Raw genomic sequence first — 17,077 nt, forward strand, 5'->3', positions numbered from 1 at the left:
CCTAAAGTGCAGGCACAAGTCACATGACCAGGGGCAGCTGGGAAATTGGAAAAATCTCTAGCCCCATGTCAGATTTCAAAATTGAATATAAAAAAATTTGTTTGCTCTTTTGAGAAATGGATTTCAGTGCAGAATTCTGCTGGAGTAGCACTATTAACTGATGTGTTTTGGAAAAAAACATGTTTTCCGAAGACAGGATCCCTAGTATAAGATATATAAATGAGCTGGAGAGAGTGCAGAGACTATGAGGGTAGATTGAGAAGGTTGAGGTTGTTTTCTCTGGAAAAAAGCTGCTTGCGATGATACATAATTATTCTTTATAAGTACATTAGAGGACATTATAGACCACTAGCTGGAGACTATTTTTCCATAAACTGGATCATTGGACCAGAGGCTATGCCTTTAGACTAGAGGAAAATAATGTTTATTTAAAGCAGTGTAGGTGGTTCTTCACAGTGAGGACAGTGAGGTTCTGGAATGCACTGCCGGGTGATTTTGTGATGGCTGATTCAGTTAACACCTTTGAGATGGCATTAGATGATTTATTGGACAGACATAATATCCAAGGCTATAGTGATACTAAAATCTACAATTAATATAGATATTGGCATATATAGTTTCAGTGGATGTATGTAGGTCTCAGTGATGCCAATTAAAAAGTTATTAGTGCATGCAATTAATTCTAGCTCTCCCATTTTACCTGACAAACTCTGTGCTTATCCCATCATACAGTCGAGGTTACTACTTTTCCCTCTGATATTATTACATTATTATACTGGAGAATTACACTGGAGAATTACATTTAAAGTTACTATTAGTCTGTTTATCTTGTAACAGAGGGCTGTCCCTAGCTGGTAAACTGTGTGCCTCCTCACTCCTCCCCCATGACCCCTTACTAACCCCACTGGCAAGTCTACCCTAGCTTCCCCATAATAATCTGGCTCACCCCCCACCTAGTTTACACAAACCTCATTATTTCCCTTAGCACAGTGGGACCCCTTCCATTGAGGGGCAATCCGTTATGACTATATATAGAAAAACCGGCCCGGTCCTAGGAACCCAAACTCTTCCTTCCTACACCAAGACTTTAGCCACACATTTAACTCCCTATACTCCCGCTGTCTTTCTAAACGTGCATGTGGTAAAGGTAACATTTCAGAAATAATGACATTGGAAGACCTCTACTTAATCTTCAAACCTAGATTCCTAAACTCATTCTTTAAGGTCCTCCATCTATCATTTATTTTGTCTTAGTACCAATATTTATTAAGACAGCTGGGTCATGCACAGCCCCACCCAATAATTTGTCTACCAGACTAACCACATGCCAAACCCTGGCACCAGGAAGACCACAAACTGTTCGGTCATATCGATTCAGACAACAAATTATCCTATCCACTATCCTAATAATTTAATCTATATAAACACTGAGATGTCCATAGACGCAAAGATCCGATCGTACGAATCATCATATGATTGGACTTCCCCATCTCCCGACCGGCCACTAACCATTCCAATCAAATAAAGTAGAAAAGAATAGATCAGCCGATGTTCTGCCCCTGACAGCAATCGTACCAAAGTTATGTCTGACCAAAGCTAGTGACAGTCTCCCTCTGAAAATCGTCTGATTGGCAATCCATGTAGAGATATTATCGGCAGCCGACAGAAATCTTTTAACCTGTTCGATCAACCAAACGACCGATCTATCTCCGCCGGATGAAAAATGTCGGGACTCTCCACACACAGTCCAAAATCATATGAATCCTCGATTAGTACGATCAGATCTTTGCGTCTATGGCCAGCTTTAGGTAGTCATGATCCACTGAAACCATAATAAACCCAAATGTAAATAGACTAGAGAGATTAACATCCAATAGAATTTTACTGGTAGTGTTCACATGACTTTTCGTTTGCATGTTCATTCTGGTACAGGCATACAGTTCACTGTACATGCTTAGAATAAGTAGGATTGGAAAGATTTTGTGTGAGGGTCTTCTTTGCAACATGTATTGAGGAGGTGTATTAAGCCAGTGTGAATATTTCCATATGGATTTCAGTGCAAGTTCTTATCTATATCGTCACTCTCCTTTGCTTTAAACCTTGCTGTGTAAACGGAAAATGGTTACAATAATTTCTTTTGATTACGAAAGACAAAAAAAACAAACAAACACATGTAAGGCTTAATAGACTTTAATTATTTTATAATTTTATATAGATATTGATAAGAGAAAAAACTCCATTGATTACATGGCACATATTGATCCCCAGGCTATACCGTGCAGCTATTGATGTACTTATATATTCATCATATTCCTATAAACATACATATATTCAATAAAATATCTCCTACACTAAAACAAACTTTAAGTTATGGCCTTTGAGTGGTGAAAGACTATTACTCTGCAGTTTGATATTGCAATTTTGTATGTAGGACAGTAATTCCCTTTAATGTTAATTGAATAAAACCAATGCAATTTAACAGCACAGGGAATGAAGCAGAGGCATTTTTTTTGTCTTCAAGTACAAACATGAAAAACAAAATCTCCAGTGAATTCTGACTGCTCTAAAGGGTTAATAGTTATGCATTATACAGTGTCCATTATGAGCATTAATGTACTAGGGCTTAAGAAATGCATTATGTTTTGTCAGTGGACGCTCTGCACAAAGAACTTAATCCAGAGTTAAATCCCCACTGTAAATCTATCGTCTGTTTACAAACAGTAATTCTTCTCTTAATTTTTTGTTTTTAGTGCCACTAATTATGGCTCACGGTTTCTAACTAAAAAGAAAATATGAAGAAGGAAAAACAAGGCACTTTAATTGCATTATAAAACATTTGCTCTGTTATGTTATCATTTGTGCTGAATTAACCGGCTTTAATGTCGTAAAAATTAGGAAACAATGGGCTCTACTTTAAGGCACGCAATGTAATGGCCATATTGAAAGAGAGTTAATAAGATTTGTAAATATTAGAGCCCATTGCAGAAGGATACTTGCATTGCTATGGCTGCCATATACAAGTGTAATTAAAAAAAAACCCACTATTTTTCTATATTATGATCTGATTCCACATAATGTACTATAATGAGATACTAAGTCAGCAGCAGTATACATGAGGTTCACATTAACCGCTGAACTATTCACCTCAACAAACTGGATTAACAGTTAAGGGCAAGCCTCTCTTTGGTACATAAGGAATCGTCCTGGTAACCATTTTGATGCAGTCAATTATAGGACAGACGCTAAGACACAGGGTGCAGCCAGTGCAGGTGTCGGTGACTGTCGGCAGGTGAGTCTCTGGATCAAACTCAATCGCCTGATGGGGAAAAAAGAAATCAGTGTCACTTTAATAAGGGTCAGTAGTGTCCATTGGAAGTCTGTTTTCTTGCATACATTTCACAGCAACTTGACACTGCAGCTTTAACCACCGTTTTAAACTCTATAGGATGACTTCCCGAACTGGCAAATCCTTCCCAAATTATTTAAATCATGAAATAACACCAGAAAAGGTAAATAGAAAATCTGAAAGCTGGAAAATAAAGAACAACTTTTAAAGCAGTTCCACTGGCCCTTTAACAGGTAGCATGTATGTTATTATTTTTACACTTTAGAAACAAGTTTGTTATAAGGCCCAGGCAATACACCAGCCTCCAAACTGAACACAAAATGCTGTCACTAAGGAAGCAAATATTAGATTGTCCTTTTCATACACTAATAAGTCAGGGTTTTTTCTTATACTTTTAATACTTAATTGACTGTCAATAATGTAGCTCAACTGGATGAACAGCTGTGAGCTACAGAAATGAGTACACATGAGAAGTCATACCATGTATACTTAAGTGATATGTGGGTCTATCTGATACCAAGTGGGCTGTGGGTCAGGTGGGTTTCTGTCACAAAGTGGGGTTTGGGTTTGTGCAGGAGGCAGGTACAGATACAGGTAGTGCTACACTGGCCACCTTCCGCCAACACATTCTCTTCATTGTAACCAGAATGCTGGTACAATGATTAGCACTGATGCCTTTATATACAGAGGTCCTATGTTCTATTCTAGTCAAGGAACTATCTGCAAGGAGGTTGTACCATCTCTGCCAGGGGTTTCTCCGACACTCAAAACATCTAGACAAGTTAACTGGCTCTTGACAAAAACTCACCATAGTGTTTGTGAATGTGATAGGGACTGTTTACTAAAATTGGAGATAAATATCTCCTGTGATGTTGCCCACAGCAACCAATCAGATCTTTTCTAACTTGTAGGTGACTTTTTACATTTTAATTGCTGAGCGTTACCAGTGATATTTATCTCCAATGTCAGTAAACACGCCCCATAGACTTTATGTTCCACTGGGACTTATGTGAATGATGTATGAGGGCTGTGGAAAAGTGTCAGTGCTACACACAAGCTATGGCATTTTCCAGCAAGTCCTGCCCCTCCAGGATGTGACTGTTGCTTTCAGATAAAGGAAAAGTAAGTTTATATAGGCTTAGGTGGGTTTAGGTTCCCTAAGTTTATGGTTGTGTGTCTGTGTCTTATATTTTGTGACTCTTGCTTCACTAATATATTCATAATTGGGACTAGCTGGTTCAAATTGCTTTGATTTCTGCAGAATCGTAGCTGGAGATGCCGGATATAGTCACGTCCACGGGCATGTATGACTATATCTAATAAACAGCACAAATAAAATAAAAGTAGGGACTTTTTAAGCCAGAATTTATGGTTCAGCAACACATTGCACTGGTAAGGCCCCATCTAGAATATACCATGCAGTTTTGGTCTCCAGCGCTCAAATGGGACATTATTGAATTAGAATGCAGGTGCAGAGAAGGGCAACTAAGCTGGTAAAAGGTATGGAAAATTTCAGCTATGAGGAAAGACTGGCCAAATTGGGGATGTTCACGCTGGAGAAGAGGCGCTTACAGGGAGATATGATAACTAAGTATAAATATATAAGGAGATCATACAATAACCTCTCTAATGTGTTATTACTTCCAGCTGAGAAGAGGGCACCCATTCTGATTAGAAGAAAGGAGGTTCTGGCTAAATATTCGCAATGGGTTTTTTACAGTGAGAGATGTGGATTTCTCTCCCTGAATCAGTTAGCTTTAAGAAGGGGCAGGGTGGCTTTTTTAGCAAGTGAGGGGATACAGGGTTATGGAAGATAGCTCATAGTACAAGTTGATCCAGGGACTGGTCCAATTGCAATCTTGGCGTTAGGAAATAATTTTCCTCCTCTGAGGCAAATTGGAGAGGCTTCAAATGGGGTTTTTGGCCTTCCTCTGGATCAACTGGCAGGTTATAAATGGACTTAAAAAGATTGAACTTGATGGACGAGTGTCTTTTTTCAAACTTACTATGTTACATTCACAAAAAAATCTTTGCATACTCATCTACATGATTTTATGTTGCATAGAAGCTTTAACGTTCCAATATGTGGTGTATTTTACCACACTAATAAACATGATGTAAAACTTCTGTTGAACATTATTTTTATTAAACCCATTTCTTTGCTCTATGTATGCATACGGATTAAACAGAGCACTGCTTCCCTGCAACGTATATATATTGCAGCCAATATGCCAAAACATTTTCATGACTTTTTGCTAGCACTAATAACGTTGTATGTAGATTTCATTTTGAATTGTGTTCCATGGAAGAGAACTTACCTGGTAACCAGAATCATTGCAGGTCATGTAGCATTTGCCACAGTTTATGCACATTTCCTCATCAATCAGGGCTACAACTTGTTCTTGTATGTTCAATTGACTATAAGATCCAATGTATTGCAAAGCTCTTCCAATGACATCCTAAACAGCAAAAATGCAGTCAAATGTTAAATTTCTTCCATACTACTTATTTATTGCTTCATGTTCTACGGTTTGCCATCTGAGATGCATGTATTGGGGAATAGAGAGGGAACATTTTGGCCAATCTAAATAATCTAAATAATCTGAATGCATATTCTAGTCATATCTTCTTTGCCCCCCTGCTCTAAATGCACTAGTAAATAAATGGTTTGCAAAAAAAATTATAACATTTATAATGGAACAAATATTTACCTGCCCTTTTAACTAGAGACTAGTTATTCAATGTGGCAATAGCAAGGATAAAATCATGAGCATGATAAAGTTATTAGTGTAGTCATACCAACATTATATTAATTATGTAGAATGATTGGGACCTGGGGTTTTCCAGATTAAAGCGATACTGTTATGGGGAAAAACATTTTTTTTCAAAATTAATCAGTTAATAGTACTGCTCCAGCAGAATTCTGCACTGAAAATCCATTTCTCAAAAGAACAAACTGATTTTTTTATATTCAATTTTGAAATCTGACATGGGGCTAGACATATTGTCAATTTCCCAGCTGCCCCATGTCATGTGACTTGTGCTCTGATAAACTTCAATCACTCTTTACTGCTGTACTGCAAGTTGGAGTGATATCAACCCCCTCCCTTTCCCCCCAGCAGCCAAACAAAAGAACAATGAGAAGGTAACCAGATAACAGCTCCCTAACACAAGATCTGCCTGGTAGATCTAAGAACAACACTCAATAGTAAAAACCCATGTCCCACTGAGACTCCTTCAGTTACATTGAGAAGGAAAAACAGCAGCCTGCCAGAAAGTATTTCTCTCCTAAAGTGCAGGCACAAGTCACATGACCAGGGGCAGCTGGGAAATTGACAAAATGTCTAGCCACATGTCAAAACTGAATATAAAAAAATTTGTTTGCTCTTTTGAGAAATGGATTTCAGTGCAGAATTCTGCTGGAGCAGCACTATACTAACTGATTCATTTTGAAAAAAAATGTTTTTCCCATGACAGTATCCCTTTAAGAGTCTTTCTGTGATATGGAACACATGCCTTAGCAATATTTAAAAAATGTAAACATAAAAAAAAAAATTAAAAGTTAGATTCTTATATAGTACATGTATACTATATAAGGGACATATTTATGTCGAATTTTGAATTTGAAAACTTCGAAATTCAAATTCAAAAAGACCAACACAAATTAAGTAATGTTTTTTTTTGGCCAAATAGGTCCGTATTTGGCTGAATTTGAACTGTACAAATCGAAGAAATAGAGCATTCGATCGAATTCTAATCAAAGTTTTTCCCCAAAAAAAGTCCACCAATTCACTCCAAATAGGTTCTAGGAGGTCCCCCATAGGCTAAAACAGCAATTCGGCAGGTTCTAGATGGCAAATTGTCGAAGCCGACAGTACATGATAAATTTCGATATTCGAATTTTCAAATTTTTTTTAAATTCTAATCGAATTTGGACTATTCCCTCGTGGAGGTACACAAAAATAGCTCAAAAATTGGAATTTTTTTAATTCGATAATGCGACCTTTGATAAATCTGCCCCTAAATCTACTAGAAAATTATTTAACCATTCAATAAACTCAATAGGATTGTTTTGCTTCCAGAAGAAATTATTATATCTTAGTGAGGATCAAGTACAAGGTACTGTTTTATTATTACAGAGGAAAGAAATTGTTTAATGTAATTTTGAGCTTTCTCGATAACTAGTTTCCAGAAAAGGGATCCCATATCTGTAAATCTCACACCGAGTATGTGTAAGGCTGAAACAGAAATGATACATGTGCATGCCCATATACGTTTTTCAATGTCTACATTAAAGAGCCTATAAACGCATAGCACTTTGCCTCATAAAAGAAAATATAGTTTAGCAGCTTTATGCTATATATATCTATATATATATATATATATATATATATATATATATATATATATATATATATATATATATATATATATATATATATATATATATATATATATATATATTACAGATTTGTAATCATTTTAAATGTATTCGTAAATCTACTTTTTATTGTACTTATCAAAATCCGTTACTCTATGCGGATGGTATTGGCTGCTAAAACAACCTAAGTATGCAAGGCATTGTCAGAATTGGAATCCTGGCTTGAGGAGAGATGCTCAGAGCCAGCAGTGCAGAAAGACAAACACTACTTTCTACTGCAGTTACAAATACCTTTAAAACCATTAAATAACAGAGATGGGAAAGAATCACATTATCTTCATTAAACAAAATTGTATTTTTGTGTTTACATCCTCTTTAAATATCTGCAGATACAATGAAGAATACATTGTCAGACATTATGATGTTATATTAATAAACGGTATCTAACTGCTCATTTATTATACAGATTTTAGTTGCTGTGGTGACATGCTGCGTGCGACACATAAGGTCCATGGAGCTGAAGTTAAAGGATGCAATGTTTGTGTTCTCTCATTATACTGCATACCTCCTGTAGACAGGCATGATTACTATAGATCATAATAGGAAGTGGTCGCCAGAAGTTCCAGATGTTTTCACTATTGGTGATTACCCAGAAAGAGCCTAGGGGTTGTTTTCTAATTATTTGAGATTGTTTGCCACAATTCATGCAGGCTTTTTTTCTGCAATGCTTTTAATTCTTGTGGCTCATCTTTCTTATCCCTAATTAAAAATAAAATGTTCATCCTGGCAGGTTTTAGGCAGCAAGATGTTTTATTTATCAACATCCCCCTCCACAGTTTATCCCCCTCCAACGTTTATTTCAAATATGAATCTCTATGCCACTTCCATCTTTAAATTCCCAAACTTGTATGACTTTGCAAAATAACCATATTTTACAATAGAATACGTTTAACAAAAATATCTAATTGAAATTAAAGAAGCTGTTTATCCAATTCCACAATTTGGGCTTCCCTTCCCTAGTAGGGGAAGCAACACCCACTACATAAAAAAATAAATATTAGCAGTGGGGAGAATCAGTGATGGCCTAGCTTCCAGCACTTCTATGCACTCATTCATCACTCATGTTCATACTACAGGTAAGGGACCTGTTATCCAGAATGCTCGGGACCTGGGGTTTCCCGGATAATAGATACTTCCGTAATTTAGATCTTCATATCTTAAGTCTACTAGAAAATCATGTAAAATGAAATAAACCCAATAGACTGGTTTTGCTTACAATAAGGATAGTTTGGATCAAGGTACTGTTTTATTATTACAGAGAAAAAGGAAATCATTTTTAAAAATTTGGATTATTTGGATAAAATGGAGTCTATGGGAGATGGCCATTCCATAATGTGGAGCTTCCTGGATAATGGGTTTCTGGATAACGGATCCCATACCTGTACTAGTTTTTGTTACAAGCCAATAAGATTAATGCTGTGCAAGTGAATGAAGACAGCATGGGCATGCACAACAGTGCTTAAAGCTACACAATTGACACTTATGCTCTCCCACAGGCCATCTCTGTATCTTGGTTTAACCCAAAGATCAGTTAAGAGCAACAAATAGAGTTTAAATGAAGCATTGTTGTTAAACTTTTGTTTAGGGAAAAGTCTTTCTTTTTACATATATTATCACTTTGACAGGTCTTTTGCAAAAGGTGGATCCCCTTAAGCTCTCCTTTACAACATTACAAATACCAGACACAGTAAAAACAAAAAAAGTTTCTGTAGAATTATATAGCATGGCTCATAATAAAGTCTAGTGCTTAAGATTCACTGTTCAATTGAGTATTTGCCCTTTTTTTGTTAAACAATGACAGATAACTAGGAACAAAGTACCATATATACTCAAGTATAAGCCGCCAAAATATGCTGAAAAACTCTACCTCGGCTTATACTCGGCTCAAGCGCAAAAACGGTCGCCGGCGTCTAAGAATAGTCGACGGCATCCAAGAATAGTCGCCGGCGTACAAGAATAGTCTCCAAGAATAGTCGCCGGCATCCAAGAATAGTCTCCAAGAACAGTCGCCGGCATCCAAAAACCAGACGCCGGCACCTCCAATGGGAGCAGAAATCCTCAATTTTTCGATTGAAACTTATCAGAAGCTGCTGCATTTCTAACCCTAGGCTTATACTTGGCTTATACTCGAGTCAATAAGTTTTCCCAGTTTTTGGAGGTAAAATTAGGTACCTCGGCTTATACTCGGGACGGCTTATACTCGAGTATATACGGTATGTGCATCTGAAACCAGTAGAATTATTGTACAGATTTCAACTATGTACAGTGTGAACTATTCCAAAAGTGCCTATAATATATTTTCTCACTGTGGAAAAAAAAACTTATGCACGAAGCTTCATAAAATATATGTAATATTTGTCAACGATTGGCAGCTTTTCTAAGCAACTGAGAGTCAATAATAAATAGAACAATGCAATGCTTCGTGTCACTGTCTCTTTAAGCTATCTTGCAAAAAGTAAAGCTTTTGTAGAAGTTTTCGATTCACTGCACAAGTACACTGTATAAGATGTATAACCAACACAATGTTATTTAATAATCAAAAGAACGGAACAAAGGGAGCAGCCATCCTTGAAATTTACAAAACTAATTATACCTTAACAGAACATCTGTGATTCTTTATAAATCAGGGTTGCATTTTGAATACATCAGTCACTGATTTGCAATGTACAGTTGGAAGACAAAAAGGAATAGCAGGGGGTCTAAATAAATCATACTAATTAAAATATAACCTCAAAAAAACTGATTTGGTATGCATTCATACATCTATTCCTGAACATTTTTTTACACTCATTTCTGATTTGTTTTTAGATTTAGCATGTTAAAAAAAAATGTATTTTTAAGTAAAAAGTTGTTCAATAATGACTGGTATGTTATGCCTCTTTATCTTTTTTGAAAGCGTTATGTCACCCACAGACAAAGCTCCTAATACAGTTATAGAATCCATTATTTGGAGGTCTGGAGTTTTCATATTACGGATCTGTATGTAAACTGGTGTCACCATGCCGACTAAAACCTAAAAATGTTTAAAAAAACTGATAGGATTGTTCTGCTGGTTCAACTGGTTTATTTTTATGGAGAAAAAGGAAATAATTAAAAAAAAAAAACAAGAACTGTTTTCTTTAATAAAACTCTTATTCCTGAACTTTCTGGATAATAATTCCCATAGTTGTAGCTGTAAAAGTTGTGACAGTGCATTGAAAATTCAGTATGAAAATAAGCAAATTAGGAGAAAAAACAAACACACAAATATATATATATTGTGATTTTGTTTTCTTCTCCTCTTACCTTGACTGAGGGAACAGGTTTCTTTGGCGCAAAATGAGTCTTCTCCTTTGATGCAGGACTTGTGCTGGAGGTTAATTCATTCATTTTATTTTCAGCTAAGATTCTTTTGCGTTTTTCCAAAAATGGGCCAAAGCTTGGAAGTTTCTAAGTAAAGAAGAAGAACACATTTTCAATAAATGACACTGTACAAAAATGGCCAACAACGTATGTTTGTGCCCAATAATTGAGCTTACTGTTTAGTGCAAGAGTGTATTCCATTAGGGATTTTTTTTGTCTGTCTATAAAAAAATGAATTGCATTTTCACATATAAAACATTGGCTATATTAGTTTTTTTTTAAATCTTGTTCCATTATTCCATTTGATGGAACGTTTATTTCATGCCACATATTCGTCAATTTCTTTTCCAGTAATAGAATTCTATTTTTCTTTACAAATTTTTTGAAAAGTCAAATCAGTGATTCTTCATCAAGGTTTCAGGTTTCAATTACAGCAAGTGTCAATTGCAAGCATTATGTAGAGAGAAAGAGAGAGTGAGTGAGTGAGTGTGTATTTGGGTTGGTAGGCATTCATTTCAGGTACTAAAAATAAAAAACTATCTTAAAAACCTTGAAGTCAATTAATTAGCAAATTAAGTTTTTAGAACTACCCTCACATGTTTATTGTAAATTTAATCAATGCTCTCTAGGCTGCACTAATCTTAGTAATGTTTATAGTAAATGCTTGTTTAATCTTGCATTATTTTTCTCACTTATGTTGATAGCAATGATACATGGAATTAGAGTTTAAGATCTCTCGCAGTTACCGTTGTGACAGTTGCACGGAAATGTCCATAACTGTAATAAGTAAATCACTTTTCATAGTAAAATGGGTAATCAAGATTAAAAAAAGGGGCAAATCTAGACCTGAAATCTGTAGAAATGCATGTAATCAACTGTTTTAGGATTGGGGCAAGTCTTTCTTGAAGGATTTTGCCAAATCCAGAACGAATCTGAACTCTAATGTGCATATAAATACAGGTAAGGAAGGGTTAAAAAGAAGTGTGCTTGAAAAATAATTGCAATTTCCTTGTTTGTGTGGAAGTATTTGGTTCAACCAGGCACTTGGATATGGATGAAACCAAATCCTGCTGAAAAAGGCAGAATTCCAGCAAAATCCCCAACCAAATCCTAGATTCAGTGCATTCTTACAAAACTGCCATATGAACAAAGACACAAACTTTATCAAAACAATTCTGGTGCTCCTCTAAAAATATGCAGAAATAATCATAATGTACTTAGCACTATATTTAATTCAGGTTGTATACAGACAGTATTGTCATTTTAATTATAGTGTTCCTCATAGGAACTAGAAGGGTTATAGGATATTTTAGTAAGAAGAATGGCAATAATGTTGTAAAAAGCAAACTAAATGCTAACCTGCAAAACATTTTTTGCTGGATTATTAATATTAGGAAATGCTTTGTATATAATAATAATAAGAGCTGTTTAGTATTGTTGACTAAAAAAATGCACAGCTGTGACCTGATTAGTAGTGGAGTTGGATATGAAGACTTTCAGTGGCTACTGCACTTTTCTTGATTGTTTGCAAACTGACTGAAGACTGGGTGGCCCATTCTGATTTTAGATAGAGGTTTTACAAACCACAAAAAAACTGTTCTTCATAACCACAGATGCCAAGTAATCTATTATAACAGCCTAAAAAGTATGAACATTAAAAATTCACAACTAATCCAAATACTAATACGAAAACCTTCAAATTCTCTAATATTTCTTGCAAAAAAACGCCAATAACTAGGGATGTAGCGAACGTCGGAAAAAAAGTTCGCGAACATATTCGCGAACTTGCGCAAAAATGCGAGCGGTTCGCGAACGGTTCGCGAACCCCATAGACTTCAATGGGAAGGCGAACTTTAACATCTAGAAAAGACATTTCTGGCCAGAAAAATGATTTTAAAGTTGTTTAAAGGGTGCAACGACCTGGACAGTGGCATGCCAGAGGGGGATCAAGGGCAAAAATGTATCTGAAAAATCTGCCTGTGTGTGCTTGGAAGAGATAGTGTAGGGGGAGAGCTGTTAGTGATTTCAGGGACAGATGATAGTAAGCTTGCTGGCTAGTAATCTGCTTGATACTGCTCTGTATTGGAGGGACAGAAGTCTGCAGGGATTTGAGGGACATTTTAGCTTAGGTAGCTTTGCTGGCTAGTAATCTACTGTTCTCTTTAAACAACTGCCATACGTTGACCTTGTAGGCATTGTTTGCCCAGTTTTTTTGGACGCAGCCACTGAAGCACAGTTGCCAGAAAAAATATGCCATATAAATGCTGAAAATAGTAATTTTTCGCCATACGTTGACCTTGTAGACATTGTTTGCCCAGTTTTTTTGGACGCAGCCACTGAAGCACAGTTGCCAGAAAAATTATGCCATATAAATGCTGAAAATATAAATTTTTTTGGTTGCAGCCACTGAAGCACAGAGGCCAGAAAAATTATGCCATATAAATGCAGAAAATATGCATTTTTTTGGTCGCAGCCACTGAAGCACAGTTGCCAGAATAATTATGCCATATAAATGCTGAAAATATAAATTTTTTTGGTTGCAGCCACTGAAGCACAGAGGCCAGAAAAATTATGCCATATAAATGCAGAAAATATGCATTTTTTTGGTCGCAGCCACTGAAGCACAGTTGCGGTGGATACGGATTACGTAAAATATATTATGGCTGCTTGAAAAAAGTGACTCCGGTGTTTTTTCTGGAGACGGTAATATTATGGATATTTAGACAGAATGTGAACAAGGTCACACAGCTCGATGGCGGGTTGAAGAAAACAGTGTGCAAATAATGCCTACAGGGCAAATAATGCCTAAAAGGTCAACTTATACACTACTACAGCGGTAGTAAAATAAAAAAAAGTAAAATAAAAAAAAAAGAATATTAAAAAAAAAAAATTAAAGTTGGTGCTGCTGAACTACTAGGAGCAGCAGATTAGCACACCAGTCCCACTCCCCAACACTGCTAGACTAATAGCACTGGGCTCTTATAGTAGTAGTAGTAGTAGTAGTAGTAAAACAACAAAAAATAAATAAAAGCAGTCCTTACAAGGACTACTGTTATTGCAGCAGTCAGCAGATGAGATCAGAAGCAGGACAGCTGCCCACTGCAGCTACATACAGAGCACTGCAGTAGAAGGTAGATTACTAGCCAGCAAAGCTACCTAAGCTTAAATGTCCCTCAAACCCCTGCAGACTTCTGTCCCTCCAATAACAGAGCAGTATCAAAACGATTACTAGCCAGCAAACTTTCAACTGTCCCTGAAATCACTAACAGGCAGCAGCTCTCTCCCTACACTATCTCTTCAGCACACACAGGCAGAGTGAAAAAACGCTGCAGGGCTTCGGTTTTTATAGGGAAGGGGAGTGGTCCAGGGGAGAGCTTCCTGATTGGCTGCCATGTACCTGCTGGTCTGGGGTGAGAGGGCAAAAAAAAGCGCCAACAATGGCGAACCCAAAATGGCGAACGTCGCGCGACGTTCGCGAACTTCCGGCGAGCGCGAACACCCGATGTTCGCGCGAACAAGTTCGCCGGCGAACAGTTCGCGACATCTCTACCAATAACCTCTAAAAGCTTAAAACAAAGATCTTACTACTGGAAAAGGACAAAGCCTATTGACTTCTACATGATGTTGATAGCTTTTAGATATTTTGTTTTGCACTAGTGTTTTATCATTTAATAAATGACATATTTTTCATGGTTTAGAGTAATCAGCAAAATACAAAACTTTTAGTGGTAAAAAAATACAATAGGGGGGAACAAACATTAATAAATTGGTCCCTGTGTGTTATCCAAAGATGCTCAAACAAACTGTATCTTATTGCCAATAAGCAAGTTTGATAAATCATTTGGCCAAATAAGAATCTAATTTGCATATACAAATTAAAGCAAGGATTTTATTAAAATCACAATTTCCTTGGTCATGTGTTAAAAAGTCATATGTTTTAAGGATTCTGATTTGGTTTGAATCCAAATCCTGCTGAAGTCAGAATCCCAAATGGAAATCCTGGATTCGGTGCAGTCCTAATTATGATCACACAGTTTATAAGCAGTATAGCTTGTTATCCTGGGTCAATAATTCTCTCTTTACCATATATCATCCAACTTTTATTGTTAAATTACATTTGTTTTTAAAGTCTTAACAAATGGCACCAGACCAGTCAAACTAATGGATGATATTGGTTGGTAGAATAGAAAACTTTGCTCAAATTGCTAGAAACCGATATATAGAACTGCTGAGGCTGTGCACTGGGCTGCCTTAGGATTTTTATTTAGGCCGAACAACAAAACATTCCCACCGTCTAATATCAAGTCTTTATTTAAAGCTAAGAAACAGATACATATTTAAATTATTAACCTTTGCTCCATTCTACTTTAAACAGAATTTGTGTACTTTAAGTAGCAGATGTTTTAAATATATGCCACAGTATAATTAATGCCTTTTTGCTGTTTTTGTAAAATTGTTTCCTTGATCTCCAACAAATATGTCAAAATAAAAGAGAATGTTTCAACGTTACCTAGAAAATTATAGTAGTTACATACCACAAAACACTTGAATATTTTTTTGGCTCTGTAAATAGCAGTTTAAATACAGATGCAAAACCCTCAGCTGTAAACTGTCTAAAAAAAGTGTATTTGTTTGCAGGACTGTGGCCTAATATCTGTCTTAGGGTGCACTCAACCATAATTCACAAATGCTCTTCTCCTGAGATGGGGTTTTCACTAAGATCAGTTTGTTAAAACATCAGCACTTACAGGAAATGCATAACATGTTAACCACCATGTTTTAACCTGCCATTACCACTTCCAAACCATTGGTCAGGGAACACAGATCTCTGGAATAGATGATCCCTCTTTTCAGTTTTAAGTAGACACCAAAAACTCACCTCTTCTAGTAATTTCATTAGAACCTTGTTACAAGTTCCATCAATTGGAGAATGTAACATGTGTCACTAATGGAAATGGAAATTTTTCTATTGCATTTATGTAAAATAGGTTTTACAAACCTGTAGTGCTCTATTCATCAACGGAGAAGAAAATTTGTTTTTAGTTTAGCCCAAATGTATAAACCCCTTTACAAGTATTTATGCAAATAGAAAATAGCTTGAAGCAGCAAGCTTGCTCCATAAAAGGTATATATTTATTTAGTCAATTTAAAAACAGGTGACCTTCAGGCCTGGTATTTTAATCTTCCTGCAGTTTAGAATACCAGGAAGGGTGCACTCTTTCTTCAATAGTGCAAGAGTGCTTATAGGTGAAGAAATTTAAAATGTAAAAATCTCCTGAAATTCTAATTGTCAATTAGTTCTCTTAATGGATAATATCCATGAAAGAAACACTGAAGCAAGAGACGGTATATATTAAATATTTTGGTTCATACTCTTTCCATCATATTAAACCACTTGATGCTGTGAGATCCAATGCTGGGGACGTTCAAAATACTATGGAAAGGAAGTGCAGGGATGCGTGACCTAGGCAACCAGGATCCATAAAAGGAGAGAACCGCATACTTTAGAATTTGAGCCTCTGAGGAAGTTGTATATTGATGAAACGTGTCAGGTGAAGGCTGTAGACGTCCTCTCCAAGCGCCAGGGAATCCATACACAGACATGGCAACAACGCTGGTCGGCGTTAAACCACGAACACTGGGGTCCTTGATATACTATGGCAAGGAAATTTGGATGACTCGATATGCCTGTATTAACTACAAATTGGTGAGTGCACAATTTTAAGTATTTTTATCAGTAATAAAACGTTATTGCACTATTACTACTCCACATCTTTTTACAGCAATTCAATTTGGAAGCTGATTATATGCTGATTATATTTTTAAACGTTTGTGAGTACCCACCTATTACTGAACACGTGGTGTGTAAAGATTAAAATAGGCACACATTTATTGGTGTCTTTGAGGTGGAGGTGTTGAACTACAACACTCACAACAAATTACTACAC

At 36.3% G+C, this 17,077-nt stretch overlaps 1 protein-coding gene across 1 annotated transcript in view; it reads right to left on the reverse strand.

The window, feature by feature from the left end:
- Positions 1-2,174: 2,174 nt before the first annotated feature.
- Positions 2,175-17,077, reverse strand: part of dpyd.L (dihydropyrimidine dehydrogenase L homeolog) — a 404,384-nt gene continuing 389,481 nt past the window's right edge. Inside the window, exons 21-23 of the mRNA XM_041590529.1 lie at positions 11,073-11,216; positions 5,665-5,805; positions 2,175-3,316 (exon numbers count right to left, since the gene is read on the reverse strand). Coding sequence (XP_041446463.1) covers positions 3,146-3,316; positions 5,665-5,805; positions 11,073-11,216 — 456 coding nt within the window. The 3' untranslated portion in view covers positions 2,175-3,145. The remainder of the gene's footprint in view (positions 3,317-5,664; positions 5,806-11,072; positions 11,217-17,077) is intronic.

The sequence above is a fragment of the Xenopus laevis genome, chromosome 4L (genome assembly GCF_017654675.1).
Source record: "Xenopus laevis strain J_2021 chromosome 4L, Xenopus_laevis_v10.1, whole genome shotgun sequence".
Taxonomy (NCBI): Eukaryota; Metazoa; Chordata; class Amphibia; order Anura; family Pipidae; genus Xenopus; species Xenopus laevis.